This window comes from Balaenoptera acutorostrata, chromosome 11 (genome assembly GCF_949987535.1).
Source record: "Balaenoptera acutorostrata chromosome 11, mBalAcu1.1, whole genome shotgun sequence".
Classification (NCBI taxonomy): Eukaryota; Metazoa; Chordata; class Mammalia; order Artiodactyla; family Balaenopteridae; genus Balaenoptera; species Balaenoptera acutorostrata.
The window spans coordinates 98,799,367-98,826,510 of NC_080074.1; the positions used below are offsets into that span (position 1 = coordinate 98,799,367).

At 36.8% G+C, this 27,144-nt stretch overlaps 3 protein-coding genes across 4 annotated transcripts in view; 2 read left to right on the forward strand and 1 right to left on the reverse strand.

Moving 5' to 3' along the window:
• Positions 1–27,144, forward strand: part of LOC103012302 (C-type lectin domain family 12 member A) — a 234,448-nt gene that overhangs the window by 188,137 nt on the left and 19,167 nt on the right. The window lies entirely within an intron of this gene.
• On the reverse strand, positions 2,770–9,988 carry CLEC1B (C-type lectin domain family 1 member B). The gene is made up of 6 exons (XM_007196089.3): positions 9,925–9,988; positions 9,206–9,304; positions 7,943–8,056; positions 7,629–7,780; positions 5,286–5,392; positions 2,770–3,417 (listed from the first exon to the last, which is right to left on the reverse strand). Exons 1-6 carry the CDS (start codon positions 9,986–9,988, stop codon positions 3,273–3,275), a joined length of 681 nt encoding a protein of 226 aa, XP_007196151.1. The 3' UTR covers positions 2,770–3,272.
• On the forward strand, positions 20,331–26,686 carry LOC103012013 (C-type lectin domain family 12 member B). 2 transcript variants are annotated; one of them, XM_007196091.3, is made up of 6 exons: positions 20,331–20,421; positions 22,208–22,306; positions 23,829–24,047; positions 24,548–24,702; positions 24,906–25,021; positions 26,536–26,686. In XM_007196091.3, the coding sequence occupies exons 1-6, from the start codon at positions 20,331–20,333 to the stop codon at positions 26,684–26,686; spliced, it is 831 nt and encodes a 276-aa protein (XP_007196153.2). The 2 variants fall into 2 exon arrangements, with proteins under 2 accessions (XP_007196153.2, XP_057413152.1); XM_057557169.1 differs by having other exon boundaries at positions 26,623–26,686.

The window sequence follows — 27,144 nt, forward strand, 5'->3', positions numbered from 1 at the left end:
CCTGTTTGGATCTACAGTTTGGTCCTGATAAGCCTAATTTTTGCCTGGCTAGCAAACTTTCTATAATAATTTCACTCTAGAAGGGAAGCATGAATTATTTAGTGGATAGAGGGCTGTTTCTGCCACATCCTGTGACTACAGCATTGGTATTGAGAAATTTGATACTTTAATCATCATTCATATATTGGCCATTTGTCCTTACGGCCAAAAGTAGTGTCTCAGTAATTTACAGTCTGCAAGTCCCAACAATCTGCAAAATTCCTTTAGGCCACAGTGTCTCACTGGATCAACCATTGATCTCTGTAACAGAAGAAAACAAATGGCGCACTCAAGGGGGCATCTGAGGGCATTTAACAAAGACGGTTTTATAAAGATTGGGGAAGGATTAAGGAAACCAGAAAGGGGTTGTGAAATATGCATTGGGGAACGATTATCACACCCAGGCCTGAAGGGTTAAGGGGAGGGTGATTATTGGAACTTTGTGACCTATCTGAAAGGGTCATGGCCTAAGACACAGAAAATGCAGCCTTTGCCAAACCAGGGTGTGGTAGGCGACAGCCAGCGGCATAAACACCCGGACCGTTCTCCCCTTTCACGCCCCTGATCACTGCTAGTACCTCCCAATAGAGGAATTAACTGGAAGCCAGAGGCCAAGTTTGCCCAGATATTGCTGTACATTGGAGTTCTGCCTCCCAAGACATAGGATGGGGCCAAGAGGATCTCAAGAGGCAAATGGAGAATATCCAGCAAATTCTCCAAATATGTCATATGATTTTTATGTGACCTGAGATTCTGACAGAGAAAATAATGTGACTTAACTCCCTATAGCCTTTACATTAAAATAATTTCTATCTTGAGGTGAAGAAGAGGAAGAAACAATAAGCACAACAAATATGCATTAAGAGCAATGTCAGGAGGAATGCAGGAACGGAAGTTCAGTGGTTGTCATTAATTTCCAGGGGCTCTCAAATTTTATCAGCACTAAATATCAGGCTCAGAAAGATCTAGTTTTCCCCAATACAGTATGTTCTCTGATAAATCTTTGGGGGAAACATTGGGCTCTCCCAGCCAAAGATTAGCGTGTTACTTGTATGACGTTTAATGTTTTTAATCATGCTATCTTATTTATTGTTCATTATATTCCAAGCACTGTTTCAAAGGCCTTTTACTTGAATTATTTTGATTCTCAAAATAGCTCTGTGACATAGTTACTATTATTAGTATGTTGTAACAAAATTGCAAATTGAGGCATGGAGAAGTCAAACTATTTTCCCAAGTTCACTTACCTGTGCTACTAAAGTCTATGCTATTCTGATTTTATGTATAAGATGCTTTTGGTATGAGTATCAGAAAAAAAGAATCTTTGTAGGTACAGTTTGATTGGTTCACATTTTTTAATTGCACTTTTACCATCCACTACAATATTATTCTTTAAAATTCAGTCATGAATAGTGATATAAAATGTATGCTTTTCCATTTGGGGGAGATAAAACATTAAATTTCAGAGCTATGGCTGATTTTTGGGCAGTTTTCTGAATTATTAGTTCCAATTTGGTTTCTCTAAATAGACAAGTAAAAACAGGAAAATAATGGCATTATACCCCAAAAGCCAAGATCTCAACACATTTCAAGTGGAAGCAGAATCTATAGTATTTCTATTATTTTTCCTCAGTGCCCCCTCTTGCTGCCCCTCCCCTGCCAAACCTGCTTGTTTATTGATAGTCTAAAACAAAATAGATTCAAGTGTCTTTAGGTGTCAGTGCACAAAGCTATAAAAGTTACACATATTCATCGAGTATTAATTATATGCTTGGTACTCTGCTCAATGCCTTACATAATTATATTAAATAATCCTCACAATTACTTTATGAGTAAGGTAATAATATTAAACTCATTTCATAGATGAAGAAACTGAGTTTTAAAGAGACTAACCAATTTACCAAAAGCCAGATAGAGAGTAAGTTCCAAAGTAACATTTCTCGAAATGTACTAAAGGATACTTGTATCAGAATCAAGTCAGGGTGCTTATTAAAAACATAGGACTCTGTCTCCTCAGCCTTCCCACTGAGTACCATAAGTATTTGTGTTTGAACATTTGCATGTTTTAACAAGCACCTCAGTTGAGATGTTTGAGAATCATGTTCATAAATTTTATTGCCACGAATTTAAGGAGAAAGAGTACCTTCAGGGGAGCTGTGAAAAGAAATGAAATTTTTGCCTATTATCCTGTTAAAGGGTGCCTCTCCACATATCTATAAATACTGCATGAGTTACTCAGCAAAAGCCAAACATAGAGCTGTCAGGAAAAGAACTATATAAAGCATTTTTGCTTGCTGTTCAACTAGCCTGTGCAACTTGTTAAAAAGCATTTACTCATTTTCAAGCCCTGTCAGTTTTCTTGCAAACTTTATTATCCTTCTCTTGGACAGAAAATTACTGCTCTTGAGTCTGACCATAGGGGGACTTGGAATAGAAATTTTATCTGTATAGTGTTTTACTGATTGCTGTGCTTTCTAATGAACTATCTCACACAAAGAGAAGCAAATATTTTTCTGTTTCCTGTGAGCCAGGAGCTGTGCTTGCTGGCATAGAATAGAAAATAAGAAAGTCATGGGGTTTGCTTTCATGGAGTTTCTGATATAATTAATACTTTGAAGTTTTATTTTCGGTTGTGGAACTGTGAGGTATATAAGACAGGTGTTATCCTATTTTAAATATTAGAAAATGGAAGTTAAGAGGCAACATGATTGAGCCATGGTTGTACTTGAGTGATCATGCCATCTAAATTATTCTACTGACTCCAAGTTTAGTGTACTTTCCACCATCTTATGCTGTCTTTCAAACTTAGATATTTTGCATAGTCTCAGACTTAGATGTTTTGCAGAGCTTAAGTCATTTAAGCGCTAGCCTTTCTTGTTTCAATGTAAAATGTATATGCTTATGTCTGAAGATGCAGTGAATCACAGCATGTTGAGATAATTAGGAATGGAAGACAAGAAGAATGAAAATTAATGGAAGCAGAACCATTGGGAAACAAACAATCAGCTCATAGACTGGTTTCTGGATGTATAAAGAAGGCACTAAGTTATTCCTCAGTATAAAGGGTTATATAAAGAAGGAACTAAGTGGTGTTGGTAGGAAAGATAATGTAAAGATGACTCTAAGGGGAATAAAGGGAAAAATAAGCAATTCTATGGCTAGTGATTCCTTCATCCAGATCTCTTATTGTACTATCAAGCACTTGTCTGTGACATGCTGTGCATGTCTTTGCATTAAAGTAGTTGGTCCACCTTTGCCATGCCTGTCTTCCTTTCACACATTAAATAATGTTTGTTCTCACAGAAGGTAGGGTGAATTTTCCCATTATGAAAATAAGCACAATTCATATTTTCTGTTGCAGTTCCAGAAAGTTTGAACCTGTGAATGGAAAAGGTAGAATGAGTTCCTTTGAAAGCTAAATAAACAATCAACAATCAAACTCTGTGTATAGTGTTTTGTTGCATAAAGTGGAGATAAGAAGTATGAGGCAAAAAACTAAAAAGCAACATTCAGATCATTGAGAAACTTCCAATCTGCTTGGGAGTATAAAGTATGTACACTTGAATAGCTCGATAGCAAATTAATATGGCATAAGATTAAGCAGAAGTGAACAGTAGGTACAATAGGAGTCCAGAGGAAAAGATGGATGGGTATCTGAAATAATGAGAAAGGCTTTACCTTTTCATCTTTTCATGGAAGATCATACTTTAGTTCTGCCTTGAAGGAAGGGTAGGACTTAGATAAACAGAGAGGAGTCCTGTAAGGCAAGTAGCTGCACAGGTTGGAAATGAGCTCAAGGAAAAATAAGTTGATTAAAAATTTTTGAAATGGGGATTTATGTTATAGGGCAGCTGGATACAAGAGTGTATTGTAATTGCTTGTTATATTTCCTGCTACAGTGCTATGACAAGAGGACAAAGAATGTATATTTATTCATTCATTTGCCAATATCTATGGGATATCTACTACGAGCCAAAGTTGTTTTATGTGCTGATGACAGAGTGGTAAACAAAGACAAGGTCCTTTCTACTGGGGAACTTACATTATAATGAGAGAAGGTTGGTAAGAAGCCAACAGATAAATAGAAAATTTCAGAGAGTGGTAAGAGTCATGATGAAACAGACAGTGTGATATGATAGACTCAAGTGCATGTGGTGGAGGGAGGCTAGTTTAGTTTGGGTAATTAAAGCTGGTCTCATTGAGGAATTGAGGATTAAACAGACTTGAGTGACAAGGGGGAGTCCTTCATGGAGTTCTGGAGGCAGAGCTTTCTAGAAGGGAAGAGCAAGTACAAAAAGCCCTAAGACCTCAAAACATGTTTGATTCATTGAAAGAACAGAGGGATCACCAGCGTGCCTGCACTATTATGAATAAGGCAACAAATGATAAGAATAAAACCCAGGTCTATGAAGAAACTTGCTTGTACTCATAATATTCTTGGCTCCTACCCAGGGTAAATGCTTAATAAATATCTGTTGAATAAATTAATTAAAACTTTAAGTAATGATCAGATTGTATAGGTTTTTGGTTATAAGTTTAAATTTTAACTGGAGAGACATTGCACAAGATTAACAAAAGGTGATTAGAGATTGGAAAACCATATTAAGTAACCCAATGTAATTGGGCCCTTTGCCTGGATTGTCTGTAGAAGGCTACAGACAAATGGCACGAACTCAAAATGGGGCCGATTCTGGTCTGGTTCTTTCTAGCTGAGGTCTGGGGCTCCCTTTTGACATGAACATTAGAATCACCTTGTGACTGATAATGTGCCTGATTCTTGGATACCCCTAAGGTAAAAGACGAGGTAAAATGATACTAAAAAGTCAAAAGAAGCCTCAAAGAAATAACCTTCAACCATAAAATAATGAGGATGATAATTTTGTTCTGAAAATATGTGAAGAGAATCAGATCAAGCTAAAAAAACAAAACAAAACAAAACCACATACATAAAATGTTCCAGTGGTGAAGTTAAGGGTAGAAATGAATGGGAAAAAAGTATCAGGAACAGAGGTGGATTGCGACTTAGATAAAAAGCAGAGGAATGGGAGAGTAGGAAAGTAGAATCTTATTACAAGTGCTCTGTTGTTAGGATTATGGTGTAAGTGACTCAGCCAATGCTTATGTAACACACAGTAAACCACAGAGCCACCTCCCAACTTTTAAGTAACCTGTACTCAAGAGGGTAGAAGACCTCAGGACTCAAAATTCCTAGTTGTGCCTTGTATTCTGAGCATCCAATAACTTACAAATGCTTGGAGGGAACTGAGCCATCTTCCCACATCCAGACGTCACTGGATTTCTGGCGGGACAATCCAACCCAACGAATTAATCCAGTCCTGCTACTGATGTATTGCTATTGCAAACACAAGTAAATATAATGGTCAGAGTGTTTCTACAGTTCTTGTAACGGCATAAAGGCAAAGCTTCATGATAAGATGCTGGACATAAAAAGTAGATTATATGTCTATATTAATACTAATTATATTTGATATTTAGAATTGTACCAAGTTCACTTGTTTTTGCATAAAAATACTTGCAGGATACAGGGAAAACTGTAAGCAAGATAGACAATATTCTAATATTCCTATGTGTTTATCTTCCATCAATTGAAGGTTAGAATCCCAAATAAAGTATCAAATATGGCTCTTAAATGAAATGAGTGGTAAACAACTAGAGAAGGAAAATGAAAAGAAATACATTGTTGATGAAACGTTATATTCCCTAGAATTAAGCTCTACTCGCTTTGGTTTCATTGCTTAGCTTGCCTACAAAATCTTGCATACAGGAATATTCATTTATTTTAGTTGACTGGGTAAAAGAGAGTTATACAATGTCTTTCTCAAAGGGATTTACAAATGACGTGCATCTACTTTTTTCTACTTTGAAATGATCACTATTTACTATACTATATACTATACTTGTTTATTTTGTTCTTTGCCTATTGCTCCAACTGGAATAAAGTTCCATGAATTTAGGAATTTTTGTAGGTTTTATTAACACATAGGTTCAGGTCCTGGAATAGTTCCAGCACATATTTGTTGAATTAATGGATGAATAAATCAGTCAATCAATCGATCTATGGGTAACAGAATTAAAAAGAGGTCAAATGTTCACGTAATCACATACCTCCCGGAAAAAACAGGTGAGGACACATTCTTGGCAAATAAAAAATGACTTGAGCATCTTGGCAGACACGTGAGACACAAAATGGCATTCCATAAGAGATATTTTGTGAGAGTCACTTATTTCTTAAAGCTTGAGCTACCTGTCACCTTTTTGTTAATTTATGTTTTTTTTTCTTTAAAGTACATCCATATTGTATACTTCACTATAGGACCTGACAGATACAGTCTACCTGAAATTTAACTATTTTTTATTTCTCAAAAATTACATTACTTCCTCTTTTAGTTGTTCATCTCCAACCTGATATCAGCCTAGAGTAATAAGATTCAAGACTTGTTTAGTCTCCAATTAATCTCTTTGTAATAGAATTGAGATTTCAAAGCAGGTACTCTCTTATTTTGCCTGATTTCAAAGAAGTTAACTTATCTGAATATCTTCTCTATGAGTCTGAGCCACAAAAATAGTATATGGTACAGCAAATTAGAATAACAGGACACCCAAATGAGCATGGACATCACTGGGCTGATTTCCTCATGTCTGGTCCACTACTGGTTACTTCAGCTCTCAGTAAGGCACAAGTCAATTTTGCTGATTACCTATAGCAGTTCTGTAGAAAACGGCTTGCCTGAATATTTGAATTCTATTGAATTTCTGTCTGCATAGAGCCCAAATCCTGATCATCTATTCCAATTTATATTTGCATTTATTTCAATATGCAAAAATGTGAATAATTACTATATTAGAAATTGTAGGATAAGTACAATAAATAATTTCTGCCTTTTTAAAAATATATGTTTTGACAAACTGTTATTGGGTAGAAGGGAGACCCCAAGGCTTGGTTCCTGGCTTGCTCCCAGGATTTATGAAAAAGAAAAGCTACATTCAATAATATAGGGAGAGTGCATTAGTGGATGTGAATGTACATTACTTGAAAAGAGAGCTTTTGTTAGAAGCTGTCAAAAAGGGAAATATAGAAGAGGAGACATGTTTAATAAAAAATTTTCAACTGAAATCCTGTGTGTTATGCAAATAAGATTGTGCCCCAAACTATGCCTGGTAGGGCCTATGAAAAGATAGAGTTTGCATCATGGTTCGTTCAAAGTGTCAATAATTTAGCAAAAACTGAGAATGCATGTAATGTTGGGATAACACTTATATTTATATTTTACAATCATATTGAATTTCTTTATACTTTCAGATCCTGTTTTGAATTAATAAACAGAGTTAAGGAAGCCAAGAAATGATCTTAACTCTTGTTGCAGACACAAGACCAGAACTCAAAGTTTCATTAGTTCTATTTCAGCACTTTCTACTCTCAAATGTAATTTTTACTGAGCTTGATAAGGTTCTGAGATTAGCACAAACTGCAAGACATAAAAATGTAAAAAAAAAAAAAAAAGTCAAGTGTTTCATTTGAGATTTCTCTCCTTGTGACTCCAAAATATTTGACATAGAAATATTCTTACCAGCATGTCCTCCGTGGTGATCTTCAGAAGAGTAGCATTTACATCAGCACAGTACTTCTTACTGTCTTTCCATGTCAAGTTGTGCCTGAAGAATCCATAGCAACTGTCTCCATAATATCTCCAGTGTACGTCACATGGGCTGCATTTATGGCCTTAAGGAGAATCCAAGCATAGGATGCCTTTCATTCTGAAAGGATGGTCTTACTTTTTCCTCATATTCAATGTTTCCTGAAGATCTCAAGATTCCTGACAGATAGCATCACAAGAATACTCCAGAGTTAGGGGAGATGAAGAGACTACCAAATCATACTTACTTTCCTTTTGTCCTGATTGTCGTAGTAAATCTTGGCAGAACTTCCTCGCTAATTGTTTCAGAGTTCCTGAGAGATGTTCATTCTCAGCTTGTAGGTAGTTTTGCTGCGTGACAGCTAGTTGTAAAAATTAGATAATAATTTGTAATTAGGATAATAAGGAGTGATGCAAAGAAAAAGTCCTCTCAATGAACTTTATGTTCAGTAGAGTTGTAAATCTATGGAGTGTTTACTAGATACATTATGAGTAAAAGTGTGCTGAAAAGGGATCAGGGAAAGGGGTTATAAAGAAAACATTAAGTGCCAGGCAGAATGACAACCGAGAGCTCTCCAAAAGAATAGGCAAACTATTTGAAGGAGATGACCACAAGTAAGAACATGCCATAATCAATTCGCATGCCCAAAGCAGTTGTTTTGACCTTTCCTTGAACACAGATTTCTAAGCACATTTCACAGAGGTGAATGACCTCTGCTGTTATGTTTTCTATGTAATGCCAGAATATCCATTCACTTAAAAAATACATATTGAGGACTTCCCTGGTGGTCCACTGGTTAAGACTCGTGCTCCCACTGCAGGGGGCACGGGATCGATCCCTGGTTGGGGAACTAAGATCCTACATGCCCTGCGGCATGGCAAAAAACAAAAAAACAAAAACAAAAAAGTATTGATTTCTTGTTGTGCTCGAAGTACTGTGATATTCAGGTAAATCAAAGTAGTGAATGCAAAGTTCTAAAATATCTTATGAAAAAATAAACAAGTATCTGAACAAACAACAATTATACAGATGATAATGTGACATTGGAGGGCTTTTAGATGTATAGGAAGAAAAAATATTTATAAGTTAGGTGGGATATGAATTGTCTCAGTGGAAGTAAATACATTCATCTTAAAAAATGGGAAGGAGGACATTTTAGGAAGAGGGGATAGAATCAGCAAAATCTCAGGCTGGATCTTAAGATGCACAGAATAGGGAGGAAAAAATAAAAAGTTTCAAAAGATAGTGTGGATCTATACTGAGGAAGATCTTAAAGACCAGCTTAAAATTCTTAAACAATAATTTTTAATTAATTTTAAAACCTAAAAGGTAATTTTAATCAAAAGGTAAAGTTCAGAGTTCTCCTTTATTGAGAATATCCTGGCAGCTATGTATAGGATAATTGCAGTAGCGACAAATATATAGTGACAATTAAGCTTCATGGCATACACCAGGAAACTTACGTATTGCTTTCCTCAGATCAAATCATTGGCAATAAGTCAATACTTACACATAATCCCCAGAGCCACCAGCCCAACAACCATCCCCATGCACAAGATCAGCAGAATCAAAGCCATCACACGCCACAAAGAGGAGGAAGCAGGGTCAACTGTGGGCATACAATCAAGATGTTAGGGGGCAGGCAGTATGGCATAGTTTTGGGGGACAGCTTCACCCCCATCCCCTGCCCTCTCAGGATTGTCCAAGTGATATAAACAGCTTCTCTGGCCCATCTTGCCTTTGCTCCCTTGGTAATCACCAACAGTAAACACAACCCACTCCATCCCCACTCCCACTGGACTTCTCTCTGAGTCAAAATGTAACTAGCAGCTAAGGTCTTGTGTGTTTGTGTTTGTCTTTGTTTTATTTTGTGCTCACTCCTCTAAATAATGGTGTTTATAAGCCACAACTGTGGAATCACACCCACTTGCTGACATCTTAGAAAGTGGAGTTTTCAAACATTTCCTCCTCTTATACCTTAGATTTCTATTCCCTCCAGCATTTAAATCTATAAGCCTTAATGCAACGTGCCCTGCTTGTATCATTTGTTGTTTATATTCTAAATAACACAGGTAGCCCCTGTAGATACCACTCAAATGATGTAGGGAAAGAAGGTCATTCAGGAAAATAAAACAAAACTATGTATGCTATCACTAGTAGAAAAAAGGAAACTAGGGTGGATCCATTTCAACAGTTAATTTCCAAATTGCTGCCTCTGGGCATTCTTACCTGAAGTGAGAGCTGGTTTTTGAGTTTTAATATTTAAGGCGACATATCCATCTTCATCCTGCATGGCTTCCCTTGGAATGAAAGTGAACTCAGCATTCAATGACTTTGCAACATGTAGTGCCCACCCTTATGATTTCAATGTCTACCCGTCTGTGGTCCTCCTCTCTCTGGTAAGGTGGAGACGTATGAGTTGGGGCACATGATTTTTTGTTTTTTGTTTCTTTCCAGGAAGCCCTTTAATAGCCGCTCAGATATACATGGACCTTGAACACCAAAACACAAAAATAATAACTTGTGGTAAACGAGTAGATATGGCATTTGTTTCCTGTTTCCTTAACTTCCATTCTGACTATTCCATCGTGTATATCCTTTCAAAGAACAGAAGTTCATGCTTCATCTTAACCTTGGCAGAGTCTAAATCATGTTGTTTAAATGAACTTATTTCTGATGAAAACTCATGGATAAAACATCAACAGATATAGAGTCTATCTCATTGTGGTGTAAGACTCTAATATAATCTGATCTAAGATGAGCTATATTAGATGTTTCATGGTCTTGTGTTAGAAGGTCTAGTTATGACCCAGATTCATCCAAATTCTTGCATGTTTTGCAAATCAAAGTGTTTTTTTTTAGAGTTATTCATCCATCCATTTATTTGATTGCATTAAAATGAAAAACTGAACAAGCTGACATTTTAAGTAATGAGTCAAAGATATTCAAATTATATTATACTCTTTAGCCCCTGCAAATCAAAGTTTTAAAAAATTTGAGAACTCCACATGAGGCAGGATTTATATGGCTTAGGTTTAGGCATCAAAGGAAAACAATCTAATAAAGTGAAATAATACAAAATTAATGTCTTGATATATTGCCTTTCAGTAATGTTTTCACTTTAAAGTAAATTTCCAGGAATGGCTTTTGGATCTCTGATAACTTTAACCATAAGCTGAGTGTCTTATGGCTGGATCTCTGCTTCATAAAAATATATTTGCCTTTATTTGTATCCATCAAGCGTGACTTTGTGGTGTTAGAAATATGCTGGGTAAGTACAGAGACTGTCAGGGTCAAAGGAGGCCCTGATAACATTAGTCTTAATTCTGCTTCCTCTCTCCACGTACCCCATAAATACAAGCTGAGTTACTCAGCAAAAATTAAGCAGAGAGGGCTTCCCTGGTGGCGCAGTGGTTGAGAATCTGCCTGCCAATGCAGGGGACACGGGTTCGAGCCCTGGTCTGGGAGGATCCCACATGCCGCGGAGCAACTGGGCCCGTGAGCCACAACTACTGAGCCTGCGCGTCTGGAGCCTGTGCTCCGCAACAAGAGAGGCCGCGATAGTGAGAGGCCCGCGCACCACGATGAAGAGTGGCCCCCGCTTGCCACAACTAGAGAAAGCCCTCGCACAGAAACGAAGACCCAACACAGCCAAAAATAAAAATAATAAATAAATAATAAATAAAAAATTTAAAAAAAAATTAAGCAGAGAACTGCAGGAAAAAACAATAGATAACAACAAAATTTTCTTTTCTCTTTTCCGAAATCCAGAGGCTTTTCCAGCTATCTCTCAATCACCCTATAAGGCCTATCATTGACATTTTATTTCTACTTGCATATTTTATCGCCCCCTCTTTTCTTGGCTTAGGAAAGTATAGCTGAAGAAGTCTTTATTCCAAATATCCTGATGAGTTTGAATTTGGAATAAAAACCTTTGTTTAATATTGTAGAGGTTGAGTGTTACATAAGTTATCTCTTTTATTTTAAAGCAAATATCTCATTAATTTAATTATGTGTCAGACACTGAAATTAATAGCGAGTATTCATGGAGAAAATCATGGCACTAGTCCTTATGGAGCACGGAGTCTTAGACTTTAGCTACTTAACCTTTGCCTCTTAGTATTTAGAACAACTTTCCACTCCACCCCACCCCAGGCCACATTTTTGTCCCTCTTTCTTGTTTCACTCTTTTCCATTGCATATATGTGTGTGTGTGTGTGTGTGTGTGTGTGTGTGTGTACATATATATATATATATATATATATATAACATTTTTGTCATGTATACTCACAGGAATGTATTCCATGGCTCTAAAACAGTGACTGACATACAGTTACCACGCAGTAGAAATTTGGTGAAGGAATGAATGAATGAATGGATGAGTATATGTAAAATGGGCATTTATTGGACTATTACACATGCAGAAAGCAATTTAGGGAATCTTGGGAATTTTCTATGATCATGCTTTTTGCAAAAAGCGTCACCATCTACCTAGTTTCCAAGTTCCTTCCACTGTACTATGATGTCTTTCAAATTTAGGTATTACCCAGACTCCATTTTCTATGCTTATAGCTGAAGAACCAGTAAAAGACACTAGGATCACAATGACAAGGTATAGATACAAAAACAAAGGAAATTAGTGAAATGCATAGCACGGTGGATAAGACTGATCAATATATAATGATGGCTAGAGGATGTGTAAAAAAGAAAGACAAAAAGAAAATGATGTTGACTAGTATGAGTGTTATAATAATGTCTCTAAACTGAAAAAAAATATAAAGGACATGAACATTTTGCAGTTAGTAATATCTTTTTATAGACATTTTACTGTACATCACCTTTAAGCTAACCCTTAGGTGCATTTGTCAGTGATATCCTGTTCCCTCTCTCAGTCCTCTGAATTCAAATTGTTGGTTCACTTCTGACTTTCTAGCCTTCTACACACATATCAAATACTGTTTATCTTTGGGAAAGGCTAGAATTTCCTGTCATGAAAAAAATGCCTAATTAACACTTTCTCTTTCATTTTCAGAAAGCTTAAACCTGTGGACTGAAAAGTGGAATGAGCTTTATTAAAAGTGAATAAACTAAATGTATAACTATCAGACAACAACTGTGGCAGAGCTTTTGGTTACAAAATAGTAGATAAAATGAAGGGGAAAATTGTGTTAGACCACATTCACAACACTGAGACGTTTATCATGCATGTGCATACAAAATCCCTGTAAGTAAGAAAGTCAAATAATATTCAAATGGAATAGATAAGACTTAAGGTTTGACAGAAAGGCGAAGATTGCATAATAAGAGAGAGGAAAGGGGAATATTTATCAGGGAGGGCACGCATCTGAAACAAAGTTAGGGATTGGAATGAGTATGGTGTGATCTGTGATCAAGGAACGTGAACTGATCAAGCATATTTGAACTGAGTATTCACGTCACAGTATATCGGGATACAAGGTGTCCTATTAAAATCACTGTAAAACTTACATTTCAGGGACAATTAACCAATCAATTATTTGAACATATATCTATTGATCACTGTGTATGTCCCAAGCACTATCCTATTTTCTGGGGATCAAGTGGTGAACGAAACAGACAAGAGTTGTACTCTTATTGAGCTTATGTTCTAGTGGAGAGTGGTGAACACAGATAGCAAAGAAGAAAAGAAAGAAAAGAGCAAGACGATTTCAGATCATCATAAATGCTATGAAGAAAGTCATATAATAGAGCTTTATTTGTGGGGCTTGGAGCAACCCTGGTTGTGCTCATTTGAACTGGTTTGTTTAACCTTTACTAGAAGGGGGTGGAGAATTGCACAGTTTTCTTCCATTTTTTAAAATGGAAGTATAGTTGATTTACAATATTATATTATTTTTCAAGTGTACAAAATAGTGATTCAATGTTTTTATAGATTACACTCCATTGAAAGTTATTACAAAATAATGGCTATATTTTCCTGTGCTGTACAACATATCCTTGTTGCTTACTAATTTTATACATAGCAGTTTGTATCTCTTAATCCAATATCCCCCTATCTTGCCCCTCCCCCACCCACTGGTGACCACTAATTTCTTCTCTATATCTGTGAGTGTGTTTCTGTTTTGTTATACACATTCATTTTAACTTCTAGATTCCACATACAAGTGATATCATATGATATTTGTCTTTGTCTGATTTATTTCACTAAACATAATACTCTCCAGGTCCATCCACATTGTTGCAAATGGCAGAATTTCATTCTTTTTTTTATGGTTGAGTAATATTCTACTGAATATATGTACCACATCTTCTTTATCCATTCGTCTGTTGATGGACACTTAGATTGCTTCTATATCTTGGGTATTGTAAGTAGTGCTGCTATGAACATTGGGGTTCTGTATCTTTTCAAATTAGTGTTTTTGTTTTCTTCAGATATATACCCAAGAGTGGAATTGTTGGATCATATGGTAGTTCTATTTTTAGTTTTTTGAGGAACATTTGTACTGTTTTCCGTAGTGACCACACCAATTTACATTCCCACCAACAGTGTAGGAGGGTTCCCTTTTCTGCACATCCTTGCCAACATTTGTTATTTGTGGTCTCTTCGATGAGAGCCATTCTGACAGATGTGAGGTGATATCTCATTGTGGTTTTGATTTGCCTTTCTCTGATGCCTAGTGATGTTGAGCATCTTTTCATGTGCCTGTTGGCCATCTGTGTATCTTCTTTGGAAAAATGTTTATTCAGGTCTTCTGCCAATTTTTAAATCAGATTGTTTGTTTTTTCGATATTGAATTGTGTGAGCTCTTTATATAGTTTGTACATTAACCCTTATCATCATCCATATTTTGCAAATATTTTCTCCCATTCAGTAGGCTGTCTTTTCATTTTGTCAATGGTTTTCTTTGCTGTGCAAAATCTTCCACTTTTAAGAGCATCCAAAATAATTTATGCTTAATTCTGATATAATAACAACGATACCATTTATTATTGCTTTTATATGCTTGTATTAATTGCCTTTGTGGTAGGTGTTATACTTATGCCAGTTTTACTAGAAAGAAAAATAAAGCACAGAGGTTAAGTGACTTGCCAAAAGTCACTGGACAAGTAAATGTTGATCCAGGATTTGAATCAATCGGTCTGTCTTCATAGTCCTTTATTTTAAACAGGATATTTTATTACCCTGATTGGATGAGTCTGTTGATACATTTCAAAACTAAATTCTTTCCTATATTCATCCTCTGGCTCCTCCTTGTGGTCATTTGTTGTTGTTGTTTCTGCTTTTATCTTTTCTTTAGGTCTTTTGGTACCTCCAGGTTTAATTTTCAATTTTCTCCATTCCTTTTTGTAAATAATTTTGAATTCATTCCTATTCTGCTCATTCTCTGGGTACTATCCAATATAGGTCCTTCTTTGAAAGTGTTCTCTGACATAAGCATAATACGTGGGAATGGAATGATCATTGAAGAACAAAGTGAGAATACAACTTCCCATGGTGTAAACTCATTATTTCTTTTCATGTATCCCAGGTGAACAATACTTCTCTATTTAAAGCCTGTGTTCCCTTATTTTCTTCAATGAACAGTATTTTCTGATGGATTTAATTCATGTGAGGGCAGCAAGGGAAGTCAAAGGTGATTTTAAGTTTTTGGCTGAGGAACTGTAAGCGTGAAGTTCTCATTTACTGAAATGGAGAAATGTAGAGTGAAATGATTGGAAAACGGTTGTTCATTTTTTTAATGTGTTAAGTCTGAAAATTCTCTCACATATTAAGTGAATATGCCAAGTCTCCATTCAGATACCTGAACCTGGCGATCAAACTCTGGCATGAAGATATACATTTGGAGGTCATCTATGTATGGCTGTTACTTGAAGCCCTGAATCTGGAAGAGCTCATCCAGCGATGAGAATACACAGAAGATAGAGGGTCAAGGACTGAACTCTGGGGCTCAAAAGTATTTTGAAGTCAGCTAAGGAGGAATCAGCAAATCTGATGGAAGATTAGGTAATGAAGTAAAAGAAAAACAAGATAATGGTGTCCTGGAGAGCAAAGTATTTTGGAGAAGAATTTTAAATTAAAGGGAATAATCAGTTATGTCAAATGCTGTTTATAGGTTGAGTAAAATGAATCCTGAGAAATAGCCATTAGATGTGTTGATGTAGAGGTTAACAGTGACTTACTAGCATCTTACTAGAAATAGTGAGGGGAAAAGCCTGATTAAAGTGGGTTCGGGAAAACAGGAAGATCCAGCAGGCATAGACAGCTTTTGAACCCTTTTGTTGTTAAGAGAATTAGAGAAATGGGGTGATAGTGTGTGTGCGTGTGTGTGTGTGGCAGGGGTGTAAGCAAACATTTTTTGGCTTATTTTTAATGGAAATATTATATCATGTTTACAAGTTAAGGTGAGTAAACCACTAGAGATTTAAAAAAATGATGATTCCAGAGAGAGAGAGATATTTACAAGTTAAAAATATTTGACTAAGCAGATGGAATGGATTTCAATTTGTAGATGGAGATTGACAATAGATGAGAGTGTGTAGAATTTAACCACAGAAAACGGTTGAAAATGATATTGCTTTACATATACAGATGTAAAATATTTTTTGTATATTTGCTCATGGGGCAGAGGAAATGCTCTTCTGATATTTTGATTTTCTCAAGATAAGAGGCCAGGTTTTTAATTGAGTTTGAAAAAGGAGAACAGAAATTTGAGAATTGAAAAAGAAAGAGAAATTGGGAGTAATCTTCTAGCAGATTCACAGAATAGACTGATTAGTAAGACTGCTGGCAAGTTATCATTCAAAAATGTAAAATAAGACCAGAGAATGCGGTCACATTTAGCTGCTCGTACACAAGTACGGAGTAGGTAGAGTTGGAGTCACCGGGATGCATTTTTCGGATAGCTACAATGAAGGAAGGGACAAGCATTGAACTTGTAGCTGTACGTAAGGAAGTGATCATTATAATTGACCCTGATAAACGGTCTAAGCCAGGTAAAACAGGAAATGAGACATGAAGGATTTAGGACAATGAAAAGGTGGCATGGTCACTGAATTTGATACCCCAGGGGGCATCAGAGTACCGTAGGCCATAGACTCACTCTAGGGAATGATCTGGAAAGAAAAGACTTGGAATTTAGAGAGTAGAAATCTACAACTGAGGTAATAGAGGGGGTGCTCACATTGGTAATGAAATTGTCTGGATCTACTGCAGCACTGTCCAATAGTATTTTCTGTGATAATGGAAATGTTATACATTGTGCTGTCCAGGTCCACAGCCAAGAGCCCCACCTGTGGATATTGAGCACTTGAAGTATGACTAGTATGACTGAGGAAATGAATTTTTAATTTTAATTCATTGAAGTTTAAATAGTCACATGTGGCTAGTAATGACAATAATGGAAAGCATAGCTTTAATGAATGATCACCATAATGAGTGGTCGATTTGTGGTGTGGTCAAAGGTGACTGGAGGTAAATCCAGGACCTGGGAGCACAGGGTATTGGAATTTTCACCTGTAAGAATACTGAAATTACTGATAATCATGACAGTAATAGAGGTGAACAAGGAGATTTAAGACATTTGAAAAAATGGTAAAGAAATGAGAAATGCCCTGGAATTTGTAGATGCTTGCAACGTGTTGTGTTATTTGATAGTATAATCTGATATAATGTGCTACAGAGGAGCTGGATATTTTTAAGGGGGAAAGTGTAGACAGTAATTTCTAAAATCAACTAATAACAGATAATATAGCATTTTAGGATCATGTAATAGTAGAAAGTGTGTAGGAAGTATGATCAATCTTCTTTGCTATAGAAATAATTAGGAACCAGATGAGATTCCTCATCATGGTTTAACCGAAGCATTATTTCATATAAGATAGTAAGAAACTAAATACTTTTTAAGGGAACTTTAAGGCATATGAAAGAATTAGGGAAATGAAAATGAAAACACAGTCTTTGCAAAATTAAGTGAAAGACCAAAACAAAGAAAAACACCCTTGAGTTCTCTTTTTTTTTAATGGGCAGCTAATTTTTATTTATTTTTTTATTATTTATGTATTTATTTATTTTTTGGCCACGTGGCTTGCAGGATTTTAATTCCCCAACCAGGGATCAAACCCGGGCCCATGGCAGTGAAAGCGCCAACTCCTAACCACTGAACTGCCAGGGAATTCCCAAGTTCTAATTTTTGTAATCACCTATTTGATTTAACTTTTGCTTATATCAATGGTCTGTGCCTTTACCTAATTTACCTAGAATAGAAACATAAGCATAGATTTATTATTCATTTTCACATTTTTGGTGGTGGGGTTTAGTTGATTATGACCCAGAGCTTCCACACACTTTTTTCTTTTTCTTTTTTTGTACTGAGCTCTCCATCAGTTTGAAAAAAAAAAAAACAAGAAATATATGTACATTTCTGTATTTATACAGAAAATATAAATACAGAAATAATTCTGAAGAATTATTATTGCTACATTGCATTTCTGCAGCCCACTGGATAATCGTTCACACCCCTAAAGCAGCTGCAATTCTTTCTGGAGACCTGTGACTAAAATAATCTTCACACAGAGGTGAACCTTGGGAGGTTCTGGATCACTCCCCCAGCCATCTGAAAACAAAAAACCCAACCCACATTCTCTTCCTGAGTACAGTTACCTAATCTTCTCCTCCTCACCCCAAAGGAGACCTTTAGAAATGATTCCTCAGTTTCCTTCCTCATGTATTGCCCACAAATATTTTTTGAGTTCTGTATTTGCTGCTTTACCAAAATCACACAAAAATAGCAGCTTAAACAACAAAAATTTATCATCTCACAGCTCTGTAGGTTAGAAGTCTGACCCGGATCTCACTGGGGTAAAGTTAAGGCTGAGCTGTGCTCCTTTCTGAATGCTCTGTGGTGGAATCCATTTCCTCAACTTTTCATCCTTTAGCTTGTTTATATTCATTGCCTTCTGGCCCCCTTTCTCTACCTTCACCCAGCAACACTGTATCTCTCTGACCCTTCTTTGTTGTCACATCTCTCTCTGACCACAGCTAGGAATGGTTCTCCACTTTCCTATGATTAAAATGTGCCCACCCAGATAATGCAGGATAATTTCCTCATCTCAAAATCTGTAATCTTAGTCATATTTGCAGTGTTCCTTTTGCCATGTAAACTACCGTATTCATAGGTTCTGGGGATTAGGACACAGATATCTTTGGGGGGCTATTATTCTGCCTAACACAGGTTCTTAACAACAATTTATTTTCTTGAATAAATTAGTATGTTTTATGAAAAGTATGGTGGATTAGCAGTAGATGCAGTCCTTTAAGAGCTCTGTAAATCCGATGCTTGTTGTGACTAAACGACCAGCCACATGTGCAGTGTGCTGTCTTTTCTCATGTTCTTCCAATAAACAGCCAAAACACTTTCTATATAAACTGTCACCTCTTTAATGCTCATGTGATGTTGTTGAAACCTACAGTATCACCGGGTAAATCCTTGTGCAGTGAGTTTACTTCAGTTTTTTTGGAAACATCTTTTCAGGGCATTTTTAGGCCTAAGAGGAGATAGAGGTTGGTTAGTTCATCAGGTTATTTTTTAATGAAATGTAAATAAATTGTAGCTGAAAGAGACTTCAGGCATAAAGACACTCTGGAGATTTCCCCATATCCAGTGTTCAATATGAGTATCTAGCACTATCTGTGCCTGTGGTTACCCCACACTCTATCTTCTGATTTTTGGGACCTGGAAGACGGTAAGTTTTCTATAGGAATTTCAGCTGCGCCACAACCGTGACTGTGGGCTTCCCTCGGGCTAAAAGCCAAGCAAGCAAACAAATTAAAAACAGAAACAAAAGCACCTTCCCATGTGCCAGCCTCATTCTCTCCAGAATCTGCCTGCTTTTTTCACTCTTCTAAAACAGCAGGAGGTCGTTTTAAAAATCTTGTCCTGAGTTATTACTTGTTACCTAAAGGAGCATTATTCTGTTAGGAACGTAGCCATGTAAGAAGGAAACTCCCACTCATGCCCAGTTTTAATAGCTATTAATTTCTTCTCCGAGCACATTGCCAACACCATCTGTCTGTCTCTCACACACATTTGGTTTTTTAAATCTGCAACCAGGTGTGGGTGGTTTTTAACTATACAGCTGTTCCTGTCTCAGTATGCATAACTACAGGGCTCTTGCTGTTTTAGTATGTGTATCTCCTTGATATCTGATATGGCTGAGTGTAAACCAGATCTAAAGCCTCCATACAGGATTAGCTGACCTTTGACACATGTGAAGAGGACAACCCGAGCCTTTAGTAAAACACTCAGAGCAGCCCCTGTGCTGAGGATTATGGGAATTTCCCCACGAAACCATCATCCCTGCTCTGCTTGCAAGTACCCCTTCTTTGCTTCACAGCAAGAAACAAACAAACAAAAAAAAAGAAACAATGCCGAAGGAGCAAACAGTTGAGATCTATAGTATTCTGATTTCTAAGGGCAATAGTTTACTTTCTCTGCAGAAAAACTGATCTTCATTCTGTCTTTACAGAGGGAACGTGGGATGTGTCTCGGGTCGGTTGGGTGTGGATATAAGAACTCCCAGCCTTGAAAAGAACATCCTGTTCCTGGTCTGAAGATATTGAAACATTAATTACCCTTAGAGTAGAGCTTTCTTCTACAATGTCTGAAGAAGTGACCTACGCGACACTCACATTTCAGGATTCTGTTGCAGCAAGAAATAATTGGGATAGAAATAACCTAAGGAAAAGAGGTCGGAGTTCAGAGAAAGCAAGATGTAATCTCGGAGGATGGACAGGTGTTAGATGCCTTGAGGTGCTGGCTTTGATACTGATGCTAAAAACAGGTGTACTGTGGAATCTCCAAAATGGAGACAAAGTTGGGGAATTTTTTAGTAGAGTGGGGCTTCCCTCACTGAGGAGGAAATATGTGGCTTCCAGGACCTTTTAAGATCGTGTGATATCGCTATGTGTCATGAAGCTCTTGTGTTATAGTGAATCATTTTGACTAAATATGCCAGAGACTGAGTTTGGGGGCTAAGAGATTTCTTTTTATAACTGTAGTCCTTGATATTTATACCTTGTGAGAGATGCCAAGGGGCATATCCTCTTAGAAGCCAGTTTGGAGCCTTCTAAAAGAGAGAAGGTGGAGGGAATTTTTCTTTCTGAAGGTATAAATAACTGAAGAGAAAAATTGGAGGATGAGTCAGAAAGAGGTAAGAGCTGGTTTCTGTCTTATAAGTATTTAGAAACTTTTTAAAGGTAGGTTGAAATTCCCAGTATAATTAGTCATGTTGAATCAATATTAATATCTGTATAGTATTTTATATACATTATACCATGTCTTTATCAAAACATAACTATGAAGGAAATGGAATAATAGTACTTTCTCCAGTGTATTAATGAGAAAACTGAGCTGAAAGTCATTAAATAATTTAACCAAGTTCATGCAACTCTTATGTGGTAGAGTTGAGACTCAGTTCTTTTCTTCCACTCAGTCCCTTGTATCAAACTGGGAGAAATAACTGTCTCTATGGTCAGGAATCCAATTTAATGTATCAGACAACATCCCTTACCTTCAAGAATCTGTTGACAGTTTAGGACAGTTTGTTGTCCTGAATCGTCTAAAACGTTCTCCGGCTCTTTAGATTTATTTTTATTTTAAGCACGTGTGTATATGTGTGTATGTGTGTGTGTATGTGGTTTGGGGGGATGATATCCAAAAAGAGGATGGGAATAGACTTTGCGTGTGTCTGATAAAGGTGGTTATACATCTTTGTTTTGTTTTGTTTTTAAAAATCTAATCCTTGAGAAAAAGGCAGTTGTGGATGTGGTGCATTGGCAGGGAGATTGTATTAATCTATCTGAGACACTGAGCTAGATGCCACTAGATCCAGAATTAGGGAATAGGAAGGTGAGGCAAGTATAAAAATCATATATATATGTACACATACCATGTATACACACACACACACACACACACACATATATATATATATGTAAGATGCTAAATATTGAAGAGTTATCATCTGGCTTTCTGGTCTGTTCTAGTGTTGGCAGGTTAGATTGCCTATTCATTCATTCTTTCATTCAGTATTAATTCATTATCTACTAGGTGAAAACTAGAATATATAATAGATGAAAACAGAATTCACAAAACATCTGCCTTATGGAGGTTTGCAATCTCAAAAACTTGGGGTCTCTCCCATTGTCAGGATCAACCAGAGAACAAGTTACCACAACATCTCATACATGGATTCAGTAATCCTGAAGAAGAAAGGTGTGTGGTGATGTAAAGCAAAAACCTAAAAATTAGGAGACTCTTAAAGGAACAGAGGATGGTGAAGAAAAAATATGGAGGAGAACTATGGTGGGGCCCTTATGGTGCATCATTTTAGGTATTTTCTAAATAGGGGAATTGAAGAAGCAAGAGAGAAATTTTAATATCTGGAAGCTTGCTAAGTAGGAGAAATAATCAACTCAAAGTGTGACAATCACAAGGCAGTTCTGTTTGCTAATCCCTCTGCTGGCTTTTTTCAGGGTATCCAGCTCCATCCCCCATATGGCGTCAGGCTGCCCTGGGTCTGCTCACTCTTTGTCTGATGCTGCTGATTGGGCTGGTGACCTTGGGGATTATGTGTAAGTGTGCTTGCATCAAACCCAAGAAAGGTGGTTAGGAAACATAGCTGTAAACTATATAAATTCAGGTTAGATTATATGATAGGTGCTAGCATTCCGAATCCTCTAATATCTTCTGCACCTCCTATCCCTCTCATTCTCCATGTCTCCAAGATAAACCTGCAAGGGACATACTTCATTCTTATGAGGATTTTGCCCAAAATACATGGTTTTTGTTTGATAAACTTGACTGGACTATGAAGACAACTTTTATTTTTCAAGTTATTGATTGGAATAAGGAGGCTCTTGTCTGCCTAGACACACATCCACTTATTATTCCAATGCTGAGAAACAGGGAGTTGAGGGAAGTGGATTCAAAGAAGGGCATGACATTTCATTTACCTCTAAGACATAGTTCAAGACTGGCTTAATCTTCTCACCCAAGACCTTTCTAGGGTAGAAAAAACTTCTAAACAGCAGCTACAGCTTGACTGCTATGAAGGAAAAAAAAAAGATACAAACAAGGAGGAAGACTTGCCTGATAATATCTTACTCAGTAAATAGAAAGTTGGTGGAAAAATGTCCTGAGAACACACATTTTGAAGGATGCTGTTAAGTATATGAGGTACAGAGTAGGTGAGTTGACACAGCATTCACTTTCAGGGAACTGGTACCAAGGAAGTTTATTTGCTGAATAATAACACCTCCTTTGCTACTTTCATTTCTTTTCATCTCAAGGATAATTGGAATTTAGTTATACTTATTTAGACCTATAAATAGAGGCTAATGATGTAGCTTGCTTTTGTGGAAAGAAATATGATGTTCTAGCAGCAGTAACAGATATTCAGGAGCCAATCGTTATGAGGATTAGCAGTTGATCTACAATATGTATATTTAAATGAATGAATGAAATGCAACAATATATATTCATTGGTTCACCATACAAGGGTGAACATTTTTTTTTCCCTATAGTACTTTTAGTGCAATGGTTATTAAGTTTATTGTGCTGGTGAATCAGTTGAAGTGCTTATTAAAAATTCAGATTTTATGAATTCAGGACCAAAAATGGTCTAGTGTGGCATTAAAATCTGCTTTTTTTAAAAAAAAAACAAACAACAAATATCCTAGGTGATTCTGATGCAGATAATATGCAGACCATACTTTGAGATACCCATGGCCCCAAAGGATTCTGTTCCTATTAAAACAACAATTACATTAATCAACTCCAAAAAGAAAAAAAAAAAATCCACCACTATGAATGACAAAATGACTGGTACTACCTTAGATGAACTTTCAGACATATATAACTATTAATTTATTATTTTAATACAAGTACAATCATAATTAAAAATATAAGTAAAATTATAAGGATAAGCTCTACACAATTTGGAATAGAAAGGCATCAGGTGTGTTTCTTCCATGATACCTGGATTATTAGGAATTACTAATAAATATTAAACAATATTTCTGTGTTAAGAGAATTATCTATGGCTATAATAAGAATGGAAGGATATATGAGTTTGTCCCCTGTTCTTTCTTGGAGTTTTGCAGACATCTAATGAAATTAACTCAGATTCAGAGAAACTGAGTCAACTTCAGAAAATCATCCACCAACAGCAGGATAACTTATCCCAGCAGCTGAGCAACTACAGGAACTTTCCCATGGAGAAGGAATTTCTCAAGTCACAGATCTCCAGTCTATTGAAGAGGCAGAGACAAATGGCCATCAAACTCTGCCAAGAGCTAATCATTCACACTTCAGGTAATCAGGACCTGCTGACCAGTCAGATCAAATCTGTTGCTCTGGCTAAAGCTGATTACGTGCACCACCTCGGAATATGAGAGTGTGTTACCAATGACTTCTAATGATGCTGCACTAAATTTACAGAAGACAAGGGAAGATACAAAATCCTTTTTTTGAAAACACAGAGGTGAATTTGGGAATCACCTTGGAATGATACCAATCGGGATACTTCAGCCCCTCATTTTGTGAACTGTTTTTAGGTGATCCTGTTGTTATAAGAAGTTAAAAGTATAGCTGGTAATTCTGAAGCCAGAAGACTGAGCCCTGAAAAGAGTATTTCAATCACCATTGTCCCAATGCATTATCGGGGGTGACTTCATTTTCAGAGGCTCCTAAAGCAGTATGTTTTCAGGGTGCTGGCTCTGAGGCTCTATTGTCAAATTACATGATTTACTTTCCAGTCCCTAGCCGCTCCAAAGTTGTGTAGTTTGTGCTATTGGGTGTAATTTCTTTTTCAGACCACAAATGTAATCCTTGTCCTAAGACCTGGCAATGGTACCAAAACAGCTGCTATTATTTTGTGACAAATGAGGAGAAAACCTGGCCTAACAGTAGAAAAAGCTTCAAGGATAAGAACTCCACGCTGGTGAAGATAGATAGCCTGGAGGAAAAGGTCTGGTTGAATCTCCTTCCCTGGTTATATAAATTATCCATATACTGGAAAGGAAATAAATGGAATTTCTGACTCACATGGTAGGGATTCAGTACATCTTGAATAAGAATTAATACACGAATTTGATGAATGTTCCCATCTCTCTTGCTCCTACAAACTGGAATGTGGCTCTCACGGAACATTTTTCCTGTTTTCTCTTTCAGGATTTTCTGAAGTCACAGCCATTACCCAAGTTTCCTTTCTTCTGTTTGGGATTATCATGGGACCCATCTGGCAGAAGTTGGCTATGGGAGGATGGTTCTAGCCCCTCTCCATCCTTGTAAGTCTCTAACTATTGGGGAAATAAAAAAGCTAAGGATACGAAGAAATGAAATACGAAGAAAATAAATGTTAATTGTAAGAATTGTAAATCTAGATTAAAAAAAGAGTACAACCTACAAAGAAAAGAGAGCTTCACTAATAGAGATGGAAAGGAGGAGTAACTCGTTTCATGCATGAGATAAATTCATGGCAGGACACTGAACTCTATCTATTAGTTTAAATTTATTTCTTGGAACTTCCCTGGCAGTCTAGTGGTTAGGACTCCACACTTCCACTGCAGGGGGCAGGGGTTCAATCCCTGGTCGGGGAACTAAGATCCCACATGTTGCGCAGCCAAAAAATAGAATAAAATAAAGAAGTCAATTATTTAAAATAAATAAATAAATAAATTTATTTCTTTATTTAACTGACACAAGTAATACTTACTAGTTTAAAGTATTTTAAAATATTATCCCTATGATAAAAACATTGTTATATTCCCATTTTATAGATAAAAAAAATTGTTGTAGAGAGATTAAATAAAAGTGCCTACACTATGAGTAAGATCTAGTAGTAAGCCCAGCCCTGAAGCAAGAAAAGAGTATTGCAGTGTAACGCAGAACATTTGAATCATTTGAATAAAAGCAGTCTGGGGAACACAGAAGATTTAGACATAATGAGCATAATTTTCTGATGACATTACTTAAGAATTATCATCCATTCTTTTTTTTTTAAATTATTATTTTATTTATTTATTTATGGCTGCGTTGGGTCTTCGTTTCTGTGCAAGGGCTTTCTCTAGTTGTGGCAAGCGGGGCCACTCTTCATCGCGGTGCGTGGGCCTCTCACTATCGTGGCCTCTCGTTGCGGAGCACAGGCTCCAGATGCGCAGGCTCAGTAGTTGTGGCTCACGGGCCCAGTTGCTCCGTGGCATGTGGGATCTTCCCAGACCAGGGCTCGAACCCGTGTCCCCTGCATTGGCAGGCAGATTCTCAACCACTACGCCATCAGGGAAGCCCTATCATCCATTCTTTAGCAGAGGAACTAGGAGCCGATAGCAGAAACACATCTATGAAGTCATTCATTTTTCTCTCTTAATCTCTTACTCTCTTTTCACCTCCTCCATATGTATAAACATATACAAAATTATATTTGTGCATAGTAAGATGTAATACATTTTTACACAGAATGTGATTTTATTTTTCTGTTTTTCTTCAGAAAGTTCCAGAGTAAAGAAATTCTAGTACTTTTAATATAATCTGCATTGGGTAGTTTCTACCACGTTAATGGAGAGAATAAATATTCTCAACCCCAAAGTTAAGTTTCCTTCTTAAATAATTCTATCTGAGATCATGATTAATTTGAAATTAAAAAAACTCAGATATGCCAGCTTTAGGGATTTTGATGGGTGGTGGCCGTAGAAGTCTCTCCGCATTCAGACGTATGATATTTTGTTGTCAGGGGACCTGAGAACACTGAATTGTGATCAGTTTCAAATATGACATTTGTAGTTAATTTAAAATTATTTTTCAGATTTAGTACTAACGAATATGCCCAGGTCAATGGATCCAAAGGCTGTGCTTATTTTCAAAGAGGGAATATTTATATTTCCCGCTGCAGTGCTGAAATTTCTTGGATTTGTGAGAAGACAGCTGCATTAGTGAAGATTGAAGATTTGGATTAATATGCTTCCTTCAAATTCACCAGGAAGTAACGGACTTGTGAATAAGCTGATGTGAGGAAGGAAAGAGCTACACTATTCGAGCCCAAAACAGATTAAATAGTGACTGTGTACTTAAACCATCAGGCAACAGGTGAGTAAATCTGCTTCACAGACAGTCTCCACCTCATCGTCTGATGCCTTCTGATCGGATGTTCTTGTTATTCAGTATTGAACTCATTGGGAACCTACAGGAATAGCTGTTCTATGGTCCTCTTATTCAATCTCAGACTCATTTCACTGACTTTCCTCTCTCTCTCTCAAATAAAAGAGTTTTCTTGCTTTGTTGTTACATATGCACTTGGTTCAGTGGGTTGTGTAGGCTTCCTGGTGGAGGGGACTAGTGCCTGTGTTCTAGTGGATGAGGCTGGATCTTGTCTTTCTGGTGGGCAGGTCCATGTCTGGTGGTGTGTTTTGGGGTG

Coding starts and splice junctions, on each gene's coding strand:
- CLEC1B (XM_007196089.3), bottom strand. CDS start 9,988: ATGCAGGATGAAGATGGATATGTCGCCTTAAATATTAAAACTCAAAAA. Junction 8,057..9,205: donor GGTGGCTCTGGGGATTATGT/GTAAGTATTGAC, acceptor TTTTACAACTAG/CTGTCACGCAGCAAAACTAC. Junction 5,393..7,628: donor TCACCACGGAGGACATGCTG/GTAAGAATATTT, acceptor TGTTTGCAATAG/CAATACATCAGTAGCAGGAC.
- LOC103012013 (XM_007196091.3), top strand. CDS start 20,331: ATGTCTGAAGAAGTGACCTACGCGACACTCACATTTCAGGATTCTGTT. Junction 24,048..24,547: donor GCTAATCATTCACACTTCAG/GTAATCAGGACC, acceptor TTTCTTTTTCAG/ACCACAAATGTAATCCTTGT. Junction 24,703..24,905: donor TAGATAGCCTGGAGGAAAAG/GTCTGGTTGAAT, acceptor TTTCTCTTTCAG/GATTTTCTGAAGTCACAGCC.